Source organism: Anolis sagrei, chromosome 2 (genome assembly GCF_037176765.1).
Source record: "Anolis sagrei isolate rAnoSag1 chromosome 2, rAnoSag1.mat, whole genome shotgun sequence".
NCBI lineage: Eukaryota > Metazoa > Chordata > Lepidosauria > Squamata > Dactyloidae > Anolis > Anolis sagrei.
In genome coordinates, this window is record NC_090022.1 from 146747035 (window position 1) to 146766832 (window position 19798).

Genomic DNA, 19798 nt, shown 5'->3' on the forward strand with positions numbered 1-19798 from the left:
CAATTTTTCTGTTTATCCCAGGTTATCTGGCAGTGTGGACTCATATAATCTAGTTTAAAGCAGAAAACCTAGGATGAGATCCTGTGATATAGGCCTGTCTGGAAGGGCCCTCAGACAGGCAAAAATAGATCTGACTCTCTCTTTCTCACCCAGATAAGCTCATATACTCATTTCCAAAAATAAGGAATTATTCAGCTTTAAGGGACTGGATTGACATTCCATTGTTATCTGTCTTCTAGAGAGCCAGAGATAGATAAACAAGAATAAGGAAATTCCTTATTTTCATTATGGTAGTATAGACCAGAGTTTCTTAAACCTTTCCACTTGCAACCTATTTCAGCCGGAAATCTTTTTTACGTGATCCCGGGAATATAGGTATATGAAGGCATAAAAATCAGGCCCTCACCAATAACAAATTGGCATTTGCAAGTCTTGCTAAACAGCCTGATTTTCCTTTTTATAAAGTACAACTGAAGCATTTTCTACAGAGTCCACTGTAAACCAATTCATGTAAATGTCTAAAATAGCCATATTTACTGTTTCCCCAGCACTGAGCGAAGAGACCCACAGTTTTAGAAGCAGCGGTATAGACTGGGAACCAGCATGGAGCATTGAAATATAACTTTGAGGACCGTGATTGGAACACCAGTCAGCCATGGAAACACTCAGAGAAGGGCAAGGTGCTGCATTCTCCTTACCTCTCCCACCTGACTGAATGCAAACTACTACTTTTGCAGTTGAAACTCAATTTGCAGCTGAGAACAAAAGAGAAAAGTGACAGAAGGAGAAACTGTGAAATTTAAAATAAATTGATAAAGTGTGGCTTTTTTTCGTGTCAGGAACCACTTGAGAAACTGCAAGTCACTTATGTTGTGAAAGAATTGGCTATCTGCAAGGACGTTGCTCAAAGAATGCCTGGATGTTTTGATGTTTTACCATCCTTGTGGGAGGCTTCTCTCATGTCCCCGCATGGAGAGTTGGAGCTAACAGAGGGAGCTCAACCCGCTCTCCCCAGATTTGAACCGCTGACTTATCAGTCCTTCCAACACAAAGGTTTAACCCATTGCACCACAGGGGGTCAATAAAGTGGGGCTATGGATGATGAATTGGGACAGCCCCTGCCAAATTAGGACAATTGGAGGGCATGAGCATGGGAATGTTATTTTGTAGATGATCATTCCTAGAATCTCATGCCAGCATCAGCAGTGGTCTTATTGGCTGAGTAAATGCAGGAGTTGTAGTCTGATAAATAAACCTCATTGTTCTGCTGAGAGGGACAAACAAGGATTGTACAGTCAGCATGGCTCGCTCTCTGTTTCCATAAACTAGAAGAGGGTGGGGCATCTTTGGTGTTGGACTTCAGCAGATACCATGGTTTCCCATTTACCTTTTTTGGCTGTGGTTTGGGGGAGCTTTGGACCAAAAGGGAACCACTCCAGGGGCTCTATGTCTTAGGTGAGATTATCTTTGCTATCATATACACAGAAACACTTTTGATTGTGCCAAATGGAGCCAAATCAGGAGAGCAAGAATTTTCTTGGCAGACTGAGGAAAGAGGCGCATTGGATCTGTCTTTGAGATCCACATCTATGATGGGTTTTCTACCAAGTTTCTCTAGTATGATAAAACAGCCATGGGGAGTAGAAACTGCACACTTTAATATCCTCCCCTTCAAGTACAGTTGCTGCAGAGACTTAAAAATTTACTTTTTTGTACTACAGTGCCCAGAACACTCCACAACCAACGTGCCTGGATAATTCTGGCAGCGATTATCCAAAATATGTCAGCATCTCAAGCTCTGGTTGCCATCACTGGTGTTTTGAGCCCCAAGAAGCCAGGAAAGCAATTGTTTTCCCTGTTAAAAGCAAATTTCAGGTGTCCAAAGCTGGATGGGAGGGTAGAGCGACTGTGGTCATATTGGCGCATACAGCGGTTGTGGTGGGCATGATTCCTCTTATCTCAGCCCAGCAGAGACAAAACAGCTCTTTCTCCTTCAGATGCTGAGCTCTGACTCATGTCTGGGTCTTGAATAGCAGCCCCGCAGAAGACTTGTCACTATGACAGGGGAACAAAACCCAGCAGCATTGGCTCCTAGCCCTCTTAGTCTTATAACCACTGGCTGTCATTTTCCTCACTCAGCCCAATACCTAAGCTGGGCACTGACCCTCAGAAGACCATCCAAGTCTTCTTCAGTAGTCTAACCCATGCTAATTTATATTATACTGGAAACTAATTTATGTCATCTCAGAAATAAATTATTTTCAGCTCAAAGGCTTTTGCTTTCCCCACATAAAGTTTAGTGCTTGTGCATTGGATTACAACTCTGGAGATTAGAGTTCAAATTCCCTGCTTGGCCATGGAAACCAGCTGAGCGGCCTTGGGCATACTCTCTCAGCCTCAGTGGAAGGAGGAGAAAACCTCCACTGAACAAATCTTGCCAAGAAAACTTCCTGAGAGGTTTGTCTTAGGGTCTCCATGAGTTGGAAAGGACTTGAAGGCAAACAACAAAGGTGTACAGAGTGGCAGCCTTGTAGTTCCCTGCCTGCAGGGCTGAGGAAGGGAAATAAAGGGGGGCACAGAGACTCTGACAAGAGAGATGATGGAGAGCTGGTAAACACTTCCTCCTGGCCTTTAATGTTCCCCTCCTCCCTCTTGCCCTCTTATCTCTCCAGGAAGGGGCTTGACATGCTTGGCTGTGGCCTGTCTCCCAGGCTGGAGCCACTGGTCTGGATTGGGGAAATCTCCATTTATTCCTTTTCTTTACTCATTGAATAAAGTGCCTGCAAAGCCAGAGGGAGGGGGGCATTAAGGCCTGTGTACTGATCCAAATGAATGCAACACTCCTATAATTTATTAATCTGGACTCTCAAGGACCAGGCCCCCATTTCCCCATCTCATGCAATGTGTCTTGCAGCGCTTTGCACAACTGGGTTGGGGTGACGTTGCATAGTCCCCTGGGTGTTTTTGGAGTGCAGCTTCCCGCATCTCCCCTTTTGAGCTATATAGGACTTGTAATTCTACATGTGAATATAAGGCACAGTAATGGTGAACCAGTGTGGTACTGTGGTAAGAGTGCTGGCTAGCACTCTTGGAGACCAGGGTTCAAATCCCTGCTTGGCCATGACACTCACTGGATGACTTTAGGCAAGCCACACTCTCAGCCTCAGAGAAAGGTAAAAGCAAACCTGCTTTGAACAAATCTAGCCACGAAAACCCCATGAACAACAAGTCAGAAACAACATGAAGGCACACAACTACAATAATTTAACAGCACTCCTAAGGAGCCCCCGTTGGCATAATGGGTTAAACCCTTTTGCTGGCATGATTGAAGATCGACAGGTCGCAGGTTTGATTCTGGGGAGAGCATAGATGAGCTCCCTCTGTCAGCTCCAGCTCCCCATGTGGGGGCATAAGAGAAGGATGGTAAAACATCAAAACATCCGGGCGTCCTCTGGGCAACGTCCTTGCAGACAGCCAATTCTCTCACACCAGAAGTGACTTGCAGTATCTCTGGTCACTCCTGACACGAAAAAAAAAAACCCCAGCAGTCCTGTTCTGTCCATCAAGGAGGCCTGTGGCTAAATCCTTTCATATCTGTAGTAGAGTAATTGGTAAAGCCTACTACAACCCTCTCCATCTTTCCCCCATGATAATCAACTCATTGTTGTCCAGCCAGAACATTGCTCTTAGGCTATCTCTTCACACAAAGGGGCTTGGAGAGCGCAGCAGCTCAATTCAGGCACAATGACATCCCTGTCTCCCTTTCCCTCCTCTTTAAGGGAGAGTGCAGGCATCCATCTCCATACCTAGTTATGAACAAGATAGGTTCTGTAGATTTGTTCTTAAGTTGAATTTGTTTGCAAATCAGAACAGATACATTTTAAAGTGTAACTCCATATGTATATGAATGAATCTTTGGGTAGCATAGGGAAGGGTTAACACCTCTTGTGTGTTTGTTTTGCTGTCTGTGCCCCCGATCAGAAGATTTTGCCTCACTTTGTGTCCCTATTTTTTTCATGTCAGGAGTGACTTGAGAACCTGCAAGTTGCTTCTGGTGTGAGAGAATTGCCATCTGCGTGGACATTGCCCAGGGACAATAGGATTTTGAAAAATGTGGCTTGCTGTGGAAGCAAGGATTGATGCTGAAGCTTCACTGGAGACACCTTTTCCCCCATGATAACTCTTTCAGGAGTGAATTTCCTTTCCTAGGGATATATTTCTCTCACTTCCTGTTGTCTCAGCTCCGTTCTTAACTATGAGTCATCCGTAAGTCAGATGTTTGTAACTCGGGGACTGCCTGTAATGGGATGAAATAATATTGAAGTGTGCAGGACCTGCTGGGAGAGTGACTTATTTAATGCATGTTTAATTGCTGACTGGATTGGTTAATACCTTGACCAGTTTGTAAGCTGCCTTTCAAGTTAAATAATTCCAGTGGGAACTTTTTCTCCTGTCCCATTAGCAAGGTACCACAGAAGGCACCACAAACCCTCACATATTTCTAGTCATATATCTCTGTGCCCTCAGACTCTCCCCACTCTTTTCCCTAGCTAGGTGTGCATATATCTGTGTATGCGTTGAGAGGATGCCAAAGTCCTGTTGTGTTCCGGGTACAACAACAACCCCTGGCCAGCACTGCCCTTCCCTCGCCCTCCCTCCCCAAATGACAGTTGCCTTTGGTTTGTTGATTGGCTGGATCTGTTGGCTGTTTGGATTATTTGTTTGTGCCACATTTGGCAAAAAAAGCTGCCCAGCCAGTTTGGTGGTGTGTCAGTTCTGAGGCAACTACGAGAGGCTTTTGTGGGCTTAGGAAGGTTTGTGCTTAACTCTGATGAACTTTGTAGATACAAAAGTACACACCCAAACTGGGGCCTCCGATACTGCAGAAAATAGTTTAACAGTGTGAAACTCAAGTGTTTTTTTCTCACTGGGTTTCATGTAAGTAGATTTTCCCGCAGGTGCATGCGTCTGTGTCGTTTTCATTTTCTGAAATGCGATGTCCCAGGTTTGTGGCTGCATGGAAACCATGCCAGGGGGTCTGTGAGGTTTGGGCACCGTGGGCTTCCCAAGCCTCATATGTTGTCACCACATCTTTTTATCACTACAGTGGGCATGAATTGTATGCACAATGCACGTGGTCGTCTGAGCTGGGCATTAGGCTTATACTGGCAAAGTCTTGAAATGTTTTTTATGTGAACTAAAGAGGTCTTGGAGAAATGTCTTAGCTTAAACTAACAATGTGGGATAAAGCGAACAAGCAACTGATTGATAATTTTGTGTAATTTTGTGTTCCTCCTGATTTGATCCATAAATTAAACAGAGATCAAAAACAGGGTATAAATAAATGGTTTCTGATCCAGAATTCCCCCTCTTCCCCATAGCCTTAAAAAGAACGGATGGTGATCTTGCAAAGCCATTACCAGCTTGTCAAGCAACCTATTTCCTTATGATTTCAGACCTCTGCAGCCTTTCCTCTTACAATGAAGTTATTATGTGCCCATTTAGCTGTGGGTTAGGAGTAGATTGCTTGTTTACCTTCCAAGAGGGTTGAGCTGGGTGTGCACGAACTCATGGTTGTCCATCATTTCCTGGAAGCAGGCCATCTAGCTCTGGGTGAGAGTAGTCAATGGCAAGCAGCCAGTATACAAGGCACTATGACGACTGCTATTTTTATTTACCCATAAGTACTTCAGTTGTACCTATGTGTCTTCCAGAAGAACAGATACACAGAATACACATTTTCAAATATGTTGTTTCTGATTCAGTGGGCACTATAGTGTATATATAGTGTATATATGCGCCATATACACACAGCGAAACCTTATTGTTCAGTTTTTAAAATTCTGAACTCTTACCATAAAACCATTTACATTGAATAATCTCTGTTAACCATGTCTCATGTTTCCTGATGTTTAATTTTTACAATTTTTACAAAACAAGGAGCAGAATTCAAAACGATCTGAACAGAATCACAGAATCATAGAGTTGGAAGAGACCTCCTGGGCCATCCAGTCCAACCCCCTGCCAAGAAGCAGGAATATTGCATTCAAATCACCCCCGACAGATGGCCATCCAGCCTCTATTTAAAAACTTCCAAAGAAGAAGCCTCCACCGCGCTCTGGGGCAGAGAGTTCCACTGCTGAATTAGAGAGATGGGCCAAAACTAACAGAATGGAGTTCAACAGGGAAAAATGCAAGATACTTCGATTTGACAGAAAAAATGAAATGCAAAGATAGAGAATGGGGGACACCTGGCTCATCAGCAGTATGTGTGAAAAAGATCTTGGAGTCCTCGTGGACAACAAGTTAAACATGAGCCAACAGTGTCATGTGGCAGCTAAAAAAGCGAATGGGATTTTGGCCTGCCGAAACAGGAGTAAAGCATCTAGATCCAGGGAAGTCATGCTGTCCCTCTATTCTGCCTTAGTGATGCCACACCTGGAATCACATTGTGTCCAATTCTGGGCACCGCAGTTGAAGAGAGATATTGACAAGCTGGAATGTGTCCAGAGGAGGGCGACTAAAATGATCAAAGGTCTGGAGAACAAGCCTTATGAGGAGTGACTTAAAGAGCTGGGCATGTTTAGCCTGCAGAAGAAAAGACTGAGAGGAGGCATGATGAGGGCCATGTATAAATGTATGAGGGGAAGTCATAGAGAAGAGGGTGCAAGCTTGTTTTCTGCTGCCCTGGAGATTAAGACGCAGAACAGTGGCTTCAAAATACAGGAAAGGAGATTCCATCTGAACATTAGGAAGAACTTCCTGACTGTGAGAGCTGTTCAGCAGTGGAACTCTCTGCTCCAGTGTGTGGTGGAAGCTCCTTCTTTGGAGGCTTTTAAACAGAGGCCTCCAAAGAAGCTATTTTCCTGCTTCTTGGCAGGGGGGTGGACTAGATGGCCCATGAGGTCTCTTCCAACTCTATGATTCTATGGTTCTAAGTCATCAGTAAAGTGAAGTTTTACACTTAATAACAATTGAGCCTTAGCACTCTTTTACCTCCTCCTCCTTGTCCATATCACATTTTCCCCCAAAATAGAGACTTAGGCCCCTTCTACATTGCCATATAAAATCCTGATCAACTGCTTCGAACTGGATTATATGGCAGTATATATTCAGATAATTCAGTTCAAACCTGATGTGGGTTATCTCCTTTGATAATTTGGATTATTTGGAAGCGTAGAAGGGGCCTTAAAGATTAGACTGCAAATAAAATAGAAATAAAATAACATGCAAAGGCATAAGTAAAACATTGTACAAGTTACTGTTAAAACACCATTAAATTTTAAACAAATCAATGACCTTCTGTAATACTTGCTGAATTGAACACTAGTTGTGTCTTAATATTTGCACTAAAATGTGCGATGCAAGGCCAGAAAGTTATGTTTGTTCTTTACAATATGTTCTATCTAATTGATCTTTATGAAACAAATTGCAAAAGTACATAAAACAGAACGCTATCATAAGTTCTTGAGGCCAGTTCTTAAAATACCTACTGGAAGAGAATAGTTTTTTACTTTCTAATGGGAGGACAACAAGGAGAGGGCCATCCTGGCATTCCTTTGTGGATTTATAGCTCTGTCCCTGAAGTCTTGTGCGTTATTTTTTGTGTGCCTAAATTGGACATGTCTTTTCTTGAGCAAAAATGCTCTATATGTCTAAGAAGCATGGGACATGCCTTTTCTTCCCATTCCGGTTTTGAACCTTGGCTTCAAAAATGTTTGCATGTGGCAACAGGGTCAGTTACTCTGAGGGGAAAAGTCAGAAAGCTATTTTTGTGAGAGCTGTCCCACATCTGAGGAACTACATGTTTTCTTACAGATGGCTACTTATCATTAGTAATGATAGTGCCAAAGAGGAAGTAGAAAGAGATTTTGTAAGTGATAACCATCAGGTATGCTTTTTTGGTGTTACCGTCACTGTTCCTTTGTCTCATCTTGTGATCCTGTTAGTCAATTGAACCAGCAACAATTAGCTTTAGGGCAGTATTGCATATGTCTGTCCTTCCCAAAAGGGCCTTCAGATTTTGGAGGCACCTCAAGTGAATCTAAAACAATACTACCCAGTCTAACACTCTCTAGATGTTTTAGACTGTTAACTCCTATAATCACCCACCCAACTTGGAATTAAGCAAGTTGTACCTCTGGAAGGCAAAAATTTGGAGAAGATTGTTGAAAGGCAGAAGATGCATCCATGCAAATGATTCAGATAGTCATTCCTTGTCTTCAAAGAAACATGAAAACTGTGATTCTCTGAGTTGGAAAGGAAAGTTTCAGTATGCTAGCTGTGAGGGAAATAATCTTGAACACTGTGAAAGCCATCCACTGCATGGCTATCAGCCTCCTCCCAGCAGACTCAAGTCAAGGAAAAACTTCATGAGACCCAAAACTCCTCTTAATGTTCCAACAGTAAGGGCAGCTAAATCCGGAAATCCCAACTGGATGGCCCCCCACGAGGGTCTTCCTCCAGGGGCAAACCCTGAGTGGGCAACTTGGAAGTCCCTGGACAGACTCGGAAGTGGAGTGGGCAGACCAAAAGACAACCTGGCAAAATGGCACTACCTAAAAGAATCCCACACCTTGTGTGACTGTGGAGCAGAACAGACAACTCTGCATGCCCTGTCTACAATCAGGCCTGTAGCGATGGGGTGGTTTTAGAGGTTCAACCCCCACCCCCCGAAATGTTTCAGATTTTTTTAAAAACCTGGTTTACTCATGAATTTTAACTGGTTAACCAAATCCCCATGCTAAGTCTATGAGATGCAAAAAAATTAAGAGCCCCTCCAGAACTGTAAGCACTATCTCAAGCAAATATTGACAATTTATTCACACTGTCATTACTTGCAGCAATAGCCCATGTAGTGAAGCAACCAAGTTGGGGGTTGAATGCTCTCATTAAGGAGGCCAGACTTGGTGGAGGTGGTTAACAGGGGCAGAGCTGCAGGCTATTGAAGGTTGCTCTGCCCCCTGCTGTGCTCCTTGCTTCAGCGTGAGCTAGGAGGCAGGTTTCAACCCCCCCCCCAAATTTTCGACCCTCCCTGAAATTTTCAACCCCCCCCCCCCTGAAATTTTCAATCCTCCCCGAATTTTTTTTCTGGCTATGGCTCTGTCTACAATGCTCTGTCTTATGCATAGAGGAAGAATTGTTTAAAGCTATAGGTCGCTATTGCCCGTTTTTGGTCTAAAACTATTTAGCTGCTTGTGCTCCCTCTATTTTATGTTTTATATTTATTTATTTATGCAATGCTTTTGACAGAAAATAAATAAAGTATGCTAATCCAACTATCACCCCAAGATTTGAGGTAGGAAGCCATAATGTTTAATTGGCATGAAAACAATAGAGGTTGACTGTGGCACAGCTGGCTGGGAATCAGCTACATTAAGATCACTACTGACCAAAAGGTCATGAGTTCGAAGCCAGCCCGGGTTGGCGTGAGATTCCGACCAACTTGTGTAGCTTGCTTTGCAGCCCAAAAGACAGTTGCATCTATCAAGTAGGAAATGTAGGTACCGCTTATGTGGGGAAGCTAATTTATGACGCCATAAAAATCTCCAGCAAGCATGTAAAGAATGAGGAAGTACTTCATCCGTTTCACAAATGGTCAGTGAAGCGACAGCTCCCCTGGTGGCCAGAATACCATCATGAAAAAGCGGGAATGTTAAATAACCTCTGTGTATCTGTCTATATATGTTGTGTGTCATGGCATTGAATGTTTGCCATGTATATGTACATTGTAATCGCCCTGAGTCCCCTGCGGGGTGAGAAGGGCGGAATATAAATACTGTAAATAAATAAATAAATCTGTCCAGTAGAATTCAATGGATTAACTCATTTGATTGATGTTTTGTGGGGTGATGTTTTCCATAAGAAGCTTGCCTGTGGGCACAGCCAGGCCCGTAGCCAGGATTTCGATTTGGGGGGGGGGGGGCTGAGTTTTTTTCAGGGGGGGTTTGGGGGCAGCTGAGTTTCGGGGGGGGCTGAGTCTGAGTGAAAGAGGGTCTAGCCTAGCAAACCTTTTGTATCATTACCCCAATACCCCCATGCATATGGGATATACTGAGTATGGTGATCAGATCATGATATGAATAAACATAACAGTTTAAATAATGCACCAGTAAGGCCTTTTCGTGAACCACCATGAGAATTTGGGGGGGGGGGGGCTCAAGCCCCCCCCCCCCGGCTACATGCCTGGGCACAGCTAATATTTACCTATGGTAATTTCTGAATTAATTTATGAAATAGTGATATATGGATGATTCTAGTAATGACTAGTGCTCTACTCAGATGCAGTGAGTGGTTTCCATAACAGTACATACATATCCATTTTCCTCTGAAATTTAAAAGACTTAGTAAAGTCACTGAACCTTACCACCAAAATAATTTCAGTACCTTGTACAGCACAGTCACAGACTAGATTAAACTGTAGTGCATTGACATGGCAGTCTAAGGAAGGACCTGGCAAACTATCTCTGAGTATTTCTTGCCTAAGAAAACCTTATAAAATTTATTGGGGGGGTAAAGGGGTTGTAAGTCAAGAGGCGTCCTGGATGCACCAGCCACCACTGTTTGGACTTTATTGTTCCCATCATGCCAATTACTTATGTCCTTTTTTCCTTCTCTTCTTGCAGTCTGTGCAGGCACCCTAAATGGATTCAGTGTGACCGGGGATGCCCACCAACGGTACCAGACACTACACAAAATGTATAACAACTGTGAGATCGTCATGGGCAACCTCGAGATTGTGCTCATTGAACAAAACCATGACCTCTCCTTCTTGCAGGTAAGGAGGGGATCGTAAAGAAGATCGGTCAATGTCGCTTTCTCTGTTGGTCTTCATTAGTATGAAGGCATCAAATTTGTAATGTCAGTCTTATATAATCTGTGTATGTAAAGGATCAATAAGAAGTGAAGCATAGCAAGGTGCCCCAACACAGCAAAATGGATGGGAAAAGATGCTGCTGTTCTCCCAGCTCTCATGCTATTCTTTGCGAAGATTAAAATATGAAAGTGAACCAATTGTTTCTCTGTATTTCCCTCTTGTTGTTTATTCGTTCAGTCATTTCCGACTATTTGTGACCTCATGGACCAGCCTCTACATCCCTGCTTACCATTTTGGTTGTTGGTGTCTAATTTCAAATTATAAATTTATTGAGATGGGAATCTTTTTTTTCATACTCTAAATGTGGTATTCACTGAAGGCCATCAAAACATCTATCTCAACACAGCATCAATAGTAGTACAATAGCAGCAGAAGTTGTAGCACAACAGATACACCTGTTACATATTCGCTTCCCTGCAAATGTTGGCTTGCAAATGAGGAACTAACTCTGCAAATATATATTACTTTCCCCTCCATGTTTACAAGCCATTTCCTGGTATGACTCTGTTTACTTCTCAGAATTAAAAATGCGTCCTCTAAAAACCATAGTTTTTAATAGCTCTGAGAAACTATGGTTAATCAAGGGATGTGGTTTGCAGTACTATGGATTAGGCTGGGGCATATATAACAAAATCATGGTTAATATGTATTGTTGAAGGCTTTCATGGCCGGAATCACTGGGTTGTTGTAGGTTTTTCAGGCTGTATGGCCATGTTCCTGAAGCATTCTCTCCTGACGTTTCGCCTACATCTAGGGCAGATATATAAATCCAATTTTCCTAGTTTCCAACAGATCTCACAACCTCTGAGGATGCCTGCCACAGATGCAGGTGAAACGTCAGGAGAAAATGCTTCAGGAATATGGCCATACAACCCAAAAAACTTACAACAACCCATGATTAATATTTTAAATGAAGAAGACAAAAGAGGGCACTGGAAAGAGAGCCCATTTCTGAACAAGGTCTCAGTTTGAAAAACGTGGTTTGTAAAGACCCAGTGTTATACTCTCAATAGATTTACATTTACAGTGCTCTTCTTTTCTAACTCTTATGAGTTATAGAGCAGGCATGGGCAGCCTTCAGGGCCATGAGTTGGATGCAGACCATTGGGTTTTCCATCCTTTTGCGTGCTTCTCTTTCTGTTATCTCTGATTTGTGATCAGAGAGTATTTAAAGATATTTATACTGTGAATTCCCTGAATGGAGCTGAGGTGTTCAGCCCAGGAAAAGTTGTTACATGGAAGTAAGCTGTGCTTTTCTACGGGGGTGTTTCTTACACCGGAGATTACTCTTAAGCAGCCAAGTGAAGAGCGGAGCTATGTTCTGAATGGTGAGTTGGAGAATGTCCACATTGATACACATTAAATCTGGCCCCACATCTTTGACTTTATCCGTTTACTTGTCTTTGCCTCCCATGCCCTTAGCCCCACCGACTGTTGCACTACAGCCCTCAAGACCCCTCCCAAATTGGAATCCAGCCCTAGGGTTGAACAATGCTCCCCACCCTGTTAGAGAGAAAAGCTTGAAAGTCTACATACTTTTCCTCCTGTTCCACCTGTTCTGTTTTTTGTCCTCTCACCCACACCTTTAAACACCTCAATCACAAAAGAAAAATAACTTGGCACAAACGTATGAAAATATCATATTAAAGAGTGCTATTTTAATCATGTATATTCTGAACTCTCACATTTCCTTATATTTAGTGGGGCTGGCTGCTTAATAAATAAGTTAGAGCTTGATCACAGGGTCGAGGTTTTTTAGGTGCAGTATTTTTCTCATACTCTAGGATGATGGTTGGGATGACTTAATGGTAGTATTGCATAAGTATTGTTTATTTTATTTTATTTGTGATGATATCTCTTATGTTATACTTAACATATTTTCTATTAATTTTCCATGTATTTTGCTTTGTTATTGTTTTGTCTACTTAATTTTTAAATTGTTTATATGTTTATTATCATTTATTTTGTTTATATTCTTATACTATTGTAAGCCGCTCCAAGTCCCCACGGGTAGAGGGGACGAGATACAAATAAAGTTCAATTATTATTATTATTATTATTATTATTATTATTATTTGAAACACCACAAGATGAGTCCACAGTAGACACTCTGCTGGCTGTTGTATTGGATCACACGCCGGACATTTCCCAAGTGCTTAGGATTGTATGATGTATCGGCGAATAATACGTCCAGATCCCAGTAAGGTGGCCTTTTTCTGCTGACAGCTGGTAATCTTGTCAGCGTCGATTGTATTTAAGTGCAGGTCAAGGTCTTTAGGCACTGCACCAAGTGTGCCGATCACCACTGGGACCACTTTGACTGGCTTGTGCCACAGTCTTTGCAGTTCAATCTTTAAATCCCCATAAAATCCTCAATAATAATAATAATAATAATAATAATAATAATAATTGGAGGGTAGGAGGGCGGGGCAGGGACAGACATGCATATACACTCTTCTTGGTAGAGATATGGCTGGCCATAGATATGCACAGGATAGAAGTGCAAAATGGAAGTGGATTTGATGCTGTAGCTTGAAGGCTGTGAAGAAAGCAACACTGAGCTGCTCTTTCTCTTTCATCCTTGGAACCTGTCCTATCTCACTTGCAGGGAATACCATGCTATTGGCTTTCTCTTTTCGTTTCCCTCCTTTCACCTGCTTGGAGAGTTCTAGCCAGACAAGGCCCTGCTCTGACTACTCTTTTGCAGGCACCAGGCGGGAAGACTGTGCATGTGGCACGGCACCTCGTCTCTGCCTTGTCAAAGAGCCAAGGTGCATCTTTATGTGGGGAGCACCAGGCCAGTGCCAAGGCTGAGGGAGATATGAAACAATGCCATGACTCTTCAGTCAAGGCTGCACTTTAGGGATGAACAGAAGCAAGGGCAGAGCAAGCGGTTTTCCACCTTTGGGGTCACCAAGGGGACTGCATAGACTGTACAAAATGTTCCCTCTTCCTCTCCCAAAAGACAGAGAACTGGAAGTTGTAAGATGCCCACTTTTTGAAAAATGCATATTTTTCAGTCTTAATTGATTGCTGCTCCTGTGGCCCTCCAAAAGAACCATTTGCTCCATTTCTCTATCATTAGAATAAAGACAGTTTGGACAGTGGAAGGAAAAGGCGTTTGAAAAAACAACAACCTATATGGCTCAAGTTTTCTGTGTTGATTGGGCAATTTGCTGCAATCCACAGTTGAGGCAATGGAGATTTAAACTCTGAGCCACAGGATGAAGCTGAGATATCCAGCCCTCAATTGCCTTGTAATATGTTAATCTAGACCGAGCTTCCCTGTGGGATGTGGGATCCGTGCCACTACGAGTGGGAAGCATTCTTTGCAATGCGATTGTGCAAATGGGGCCAGCTCATCAAAACCGGCATTAACTTTCTTCCTTCCAAGGGCAAAGAGAGTTGTCAACAAGTAACAATGTTTTCTGAAATCGCAGGGTCCCATTCTGTGCCCATTCCTTCTCTATCTCACAAGGAAAATCCTTTTTTCTCTAAGAGTCACTTCAATTTAATATGAGATGAATACAGTATCTATTTTTTGTTACCTGGAGCCATGTTATGCATGAAAGCAATTGCCCCACAATCACCCTATTTACTTACTTACTTACTTACTTACTATATTTATACTCCACCCTTCTCATCCCAAAGGGGACTCAGAGTCGCCTTACAAACTATGGCAAAAATGCAATGCCGCATCATTCATACAACAATAAAGACACCATATCAAATTATAGAACAGTTAAAACATATCACAGTTAAAACATATAAATACAATAAAACAGATAAAAAACATACAATGTGCTAAGTCATGATTTCCTTACTTCTTGGTTTTCCCGTAGTTATTATTCAGACTGCTAGGTTGAGGTTGAATTCCATATTATCCTACTCCCCAAAAGCCTGAGTACAAAGTCAGGTCTTTAGCTTTTTCCTGAAGACCAGGAGGAATGGGGCCAGTCTAATGTCACTGGGAAGGGAGTTCCACAGTAGAGGGGCCACCACTGAGAAATTGCACTTGCGAAGGGGGTGGGACCAAGAGCAGGGCCTCCCCAGCAGATCTTAAAGCTCTAGTTGGCCGATAAAGGGAGATACATTCCCATCACCTGAAATGCTAAAAATTGCTCAAAAATGTATGGAAGGCTTTAAGTGCAAATTGGAAGTGAGTTCTGGTCACTCCTGGGCCATATTTTTGCCTTTTTTTCCCCCCACCTGAAACTGCCCTTGTGGGGCCTCCTGCAGGAGCACAGAAAAAAAACAATCAATGTAGAATTCATATGTTCTGCAGTGACTGCAAGATCAAGCTCAAAGAGAATTGGCTGAACACATGAAGGGGCAGAACTGCCAGTATGTTAAAGCTGACATTGCCATTTTGGGAGCTTTCATGTACAGAGATTTCATGGTTGACACACGTTAACAGATAGACGCAGCTTTGTGCTAGTGAACTTCTTTGTGGTATTTAGCTGGTCACTGCAATAGGCAGAACGTTAGGACTCTGTTGCTCTGGCCCACTTTGGTCAGTCATAAGAAATCTGGGGAAACGGACTTCTGCTTCATTTAGAACCGAAATAGTTGTGTTCATTTATAAAACCCCACTTGCCTCTTTACTCATAAAACCAGGCAGGAAGAGACCATTGTTTATATCAAAATTAGTCCAGAGGGCATGAATCCTGGCATCCCATCCCTTACCTTGCAACATTAAGGCACTTTAAGCCAAGATTGTAAATAATAATAATAATAATGATAATAATAATAATAATAATAATAATAATAATAAAACTGACACGATATGAGGATTTAAAGATCGAACTGCAAAGACTCTGGCACAAGCCAGTCAAGATGGTCCCAGTGGTGACCGGCACAGTGGGTGCAGTGCCTCAAGACCTTGGCCTGCACTTAAACACAATCAGCGCTGACAAGATTACCATCTGCCAGCTGCAAAAGGCCACCCAACTAGGATCTGCACGCTTTATTCGCTGATACATCACACACTCCTAGACACTTGGGAAGTGTCCGGCATGTAATCCAATACAACAGCCAGCAGAGTGATCTTGTCTGCTGTGGACTCATATTGTTGTGTTTCTAATAATAATAATAATAATAATAATAATAATAATAATAATAATAATAACAACAACTTTATTTATACCCCGCCACCATCTCTCCAAAGGGGACTTGGGGCGGCTAACATGAGGCCAAGCCCAAAATTACAGTACAGCAAAATAAAATACAAGAAGCAAACATACCATCAAAATAAATACATGAAATAACAAATAAAATAAACTGTTTCAAAATAACATGATGGAGAAATAGAACACAGTGGGCACTGCACTGTAGACCATCATAGCTTGCAGTTGGCTATGCCTGATGGGAGCTGTGTTACAGCAACGATCTAATATTGGAAGTGAGCTATACTGCTGCAAGGGGCTAAACCAGGTGTGGCCAAACATTGGCCCTCCAGGTACTTTGGACTTCAACTCCCACCATTCTTAACAGCCTACTGACTGTTAGTCCAGAGGGTATGAATCCTGGCTTCCTGTCCCTTACCTTGCAACATTAAGGCACTTTAAGCCAGGAATGTAAATGCTACTGTACTGTAGGCCATCACAACTTGCAGTTGGCTATGCCTGATGGGAACTGTGTTAACAGCAAGATGGACCGGCTGTTAGGAATTGTAGGAGTTGAAGTCCAAAACACCAGAAGGGCTGAAGTTTTCCCATGCCTGGGCTAAACTAATATCACAGCAATGAATGAAACGGGAAATAATCAGTATACCCCCCCCCCCCCCCATGTTAATTTATAGCTAAATGGACAAACATGTACTGAATAATCATGAGCAGCTAGAGCTTACTCCTTAGGCTTGTTGGGCATATAAACAGGCTCCCACCTCGACCTTTTTGTTGCAAAGTAAAGAGTGATCTGGCTGGCTGTGGAATACTTCCTGGGGGTGTTTTACTTTGGTGAGGTAAGATTTTTCAGGGAGATGTGCATCATGAATACTCTACTCTTGGCAAGTGCAAATTCAGACTGGAGTTTAATAACCCTTTTCCCCAGCCTAGGGGAAACCAAATTGTAGCTACTAGGGTGAAACTCAAAAATTACTTTTGCTTTAATGCTTTAAACACAGAGATATAGAAGATGTTATCAGACATTCTAGCAAGTTGTCTCACTGCGAAACAAGAGCAAACTGTGAATAATCTCGGAAGAGGGAGAATGTAATGTAGTAATGACTCTTGCTGTTCATGTTATGAGCAATGCAAATAAGATTGGTGTGTACCATGAAATAATGTGGGAATTTGAAAGTAGGGCAGGCTTGCGTGTGATGGAGGCAGGCCTCCATATGTAGGTTGTCTCCAAATACCATTAAAGGAAAAATGGACGCAATGGGGAAGAGGAGAATTTTGCATCTGCTATCCCCGACTCACCAGATTTTTCTCCAACCTACTTTCATCATTTCCAGTGAGGGATGATTGGTCGTGGCAGTGGATATTCTTTTCGTCATTCCTTTCTTCCATGGGTCAAGTGAAAACCACTTAGCCAGCTCCTTCACAGTTGCTTGGCAATAGCTCACCCTTGAAGACACAGTCTGTTGCAATCCAACTTCTCAAAACAGTATTAGAATGACCTCCTTAACTCTAGGATTCTCGGTGGAATTTCCAAAATGTTTCCCTTGCAAAACACCTTGGTTTTAGCTTATTTCTCAATCTGTCATGAAATGAGAATATGCTGAGCCAATGACTGGAAATGAACATGACTCTCCTCTCCTGTCAAGTCCAGAAATCCCAAAATGTTGCTTGTTTTGAGTGGTGACCACATGAGTAAAATGATTAGCAGTGCAATTTGGTAATGATCCAGTGGGTGTTTTGAGGTGCTTAATATTTCTCTTTCTCTTTCCAGACTATCCGAGAAGTTACCGGCTATGTTTTGATTGTCATGAATGTCTTCACATATTTGCCACTTCAGAATTTGCGCATGATACGAGGGACGCAATACTATGAAGACAAGTATGCGCTCTACATCGTCCTCAACTATGAAAAGAACGTCACTCATGCCCTCCACCAAGTGGGCTTCAACCAACTCACAGGTGGGTCAATGGCAGGATTGAAGATTCATACTAACAAAACAGGTAGCACTGCACTGCTCCTTACCGACATGTTTCCACTGTGAAACCTTTGTAGTGGAAAATAAAATAGTATTCCAAGACTCTGGTGAAAATGGCCTGTGGTCAGGAAGGGGTGAATAGACTGAGGTTGTCTTCCTGTGCGATCAGGAGACATCTTAATCATTTTGGCCACCCATCTGCCTTCCCAATTTGTCTCCTTGAGCTGGTGCCTTCAACGTCTAGCCATTCGAAACAATGCTAAAAAGAGATGAGCTTAAGCAAGCGCAGAATGTCTTATTTTGCTAACATTGATGCATGTACTCTTGCTGGAAAGCAGCAATTGGTTATGACTTATCAACATATATGTAGGAGCCCCCAGTGGCGCAGTGGGTTAAAGCCCTGTCCCGGCAGGACTGAAGACTAGCAGGTCGCAGGTTTGAATCCGGGGAGAGTGTGAATGAACTCCCTCTGTCAGCTCCAGCTCCTCATACGGGGACATGAGAGAGGCCTCCCACAAGGATGATAAAACATCAAAACATCTGGGCATCCCCTGGGCAACTTCCTTGCAGACGGCCAATTCTCTCACACCAGAAGCGACTTGCAGTTTCTCAAGTCGCTCCTAACATGACAAACAAACAAACACATATATGTCACTTATGGTAATCTGTATCTCCCCAAACTCTGGATTATTTTAACAACAATAATTTCAAAAAAGGAGGGGGCTTTTATTGTGTGCCATATGTACTTATCTCATTTCTTAGGGGATAGGGCTACTATCTACTTTCCCCAAATTAATTACCCCAAATTAATGTTGCCCCGTGTACTTTACACTGCTAAAAGTGGGAGTGGGGTAGAAGAAATAAAATACTTTGGCAGAATCCTTTGGAAGCCTGGATTAGATTGGCAGTACAAACTAAATTCATTCATTGATCTCATTGTTGAATTATGAATCAAACCTTGTTAAATTCCATTAATTCTCTAGATCTGCTCTAGTTGGAACTAACAGTATGATTCAAGCATTTGTTCTCTTTACAGTTAGTAGATAAGCTTCTTTAGAGACCCAGCGATATTTATGATCAGAAAAACAGCACATAGTGCTGGATAAGCCATTGTATCCTTTGTGCGTATCATTCTCCCTGAGCTATTCCTTGCAGGCAAAATTGGCAGGGAGTCAACATATGTGGGACACTGGGCTGTTGCTGGGTGGAGTACAATTGCTCAGTGAAGAAATAAGATGACTTCAATGTCACCTTGAAGTAGTAGAAAATGCATTCCACTGCTGGGATTTTGCACCGTCAGCCCAAACGATCACCACTTGTTGTGTCACTTTTGGGGCCAACTAAGCCAGCTGGTATTTTTCCTTCTTTATAACACAGGCATGGGCAAACGTTGTCCCTCCAGGTGTTTTGGATTTCAATTCCCACAATTCCTAACATCCTACTGGCTGTTAGGAATCGTGGGAGTTGAAGTCCAAAACACCTGGAGGGCCGAAGTTTGCCCATGCCTCTTAAAGCATGATCCCATATTACTCTTGAGGTAAACTCTATTAGGATATGTTTTCTAAATACACATAAAAACATCCCAGCAGCTGGTTTTGAAATATGAAATTCCTGTTGATTGCAAAAAACACAATGACTTTTGATTTTCACACTTAATCTCTGTGAATTTCTGTAGGTGAACAACTGCTAGGCTAGTACCATCAATTTTATTTTTGTTTTGTATCAAAAGCATTGCATAAATTAGTATAAAACTGATAAAAATAGAAGGAGCACAAGCGGCTAAATATCTTTTGACCAAAAACGGGCAACAGCAACCACATTGTC

General features: G+C 42.5%; 1 protein-coding gene across 1 annotated transcript in view; it reads left to right on the top strand.

Annotated features, from left to right (window-relative positions):
* Positions 1 to 19798, top strand: part of ERBB3 (erb-b2 receptor tyrosine kinase 3) — a 109749-nt gene that overhangs the window by 45691 nt on the left and 44260 nt on the right. Inside the window, exons 2-3 of the mRNA XM_060763876.2 lie at positions 10626 to 10777; positions 17771 to 17957. Of these exons, the coding sequence (XP_060619859.2) occupies positions 10626 to 10777; positions 17771 to 17957 (339 nt within the window). The remainder of the gene's footprint in view (positions 1 to 10625; positions 10778 to 17770; positions 17958 to 19798) is intronic.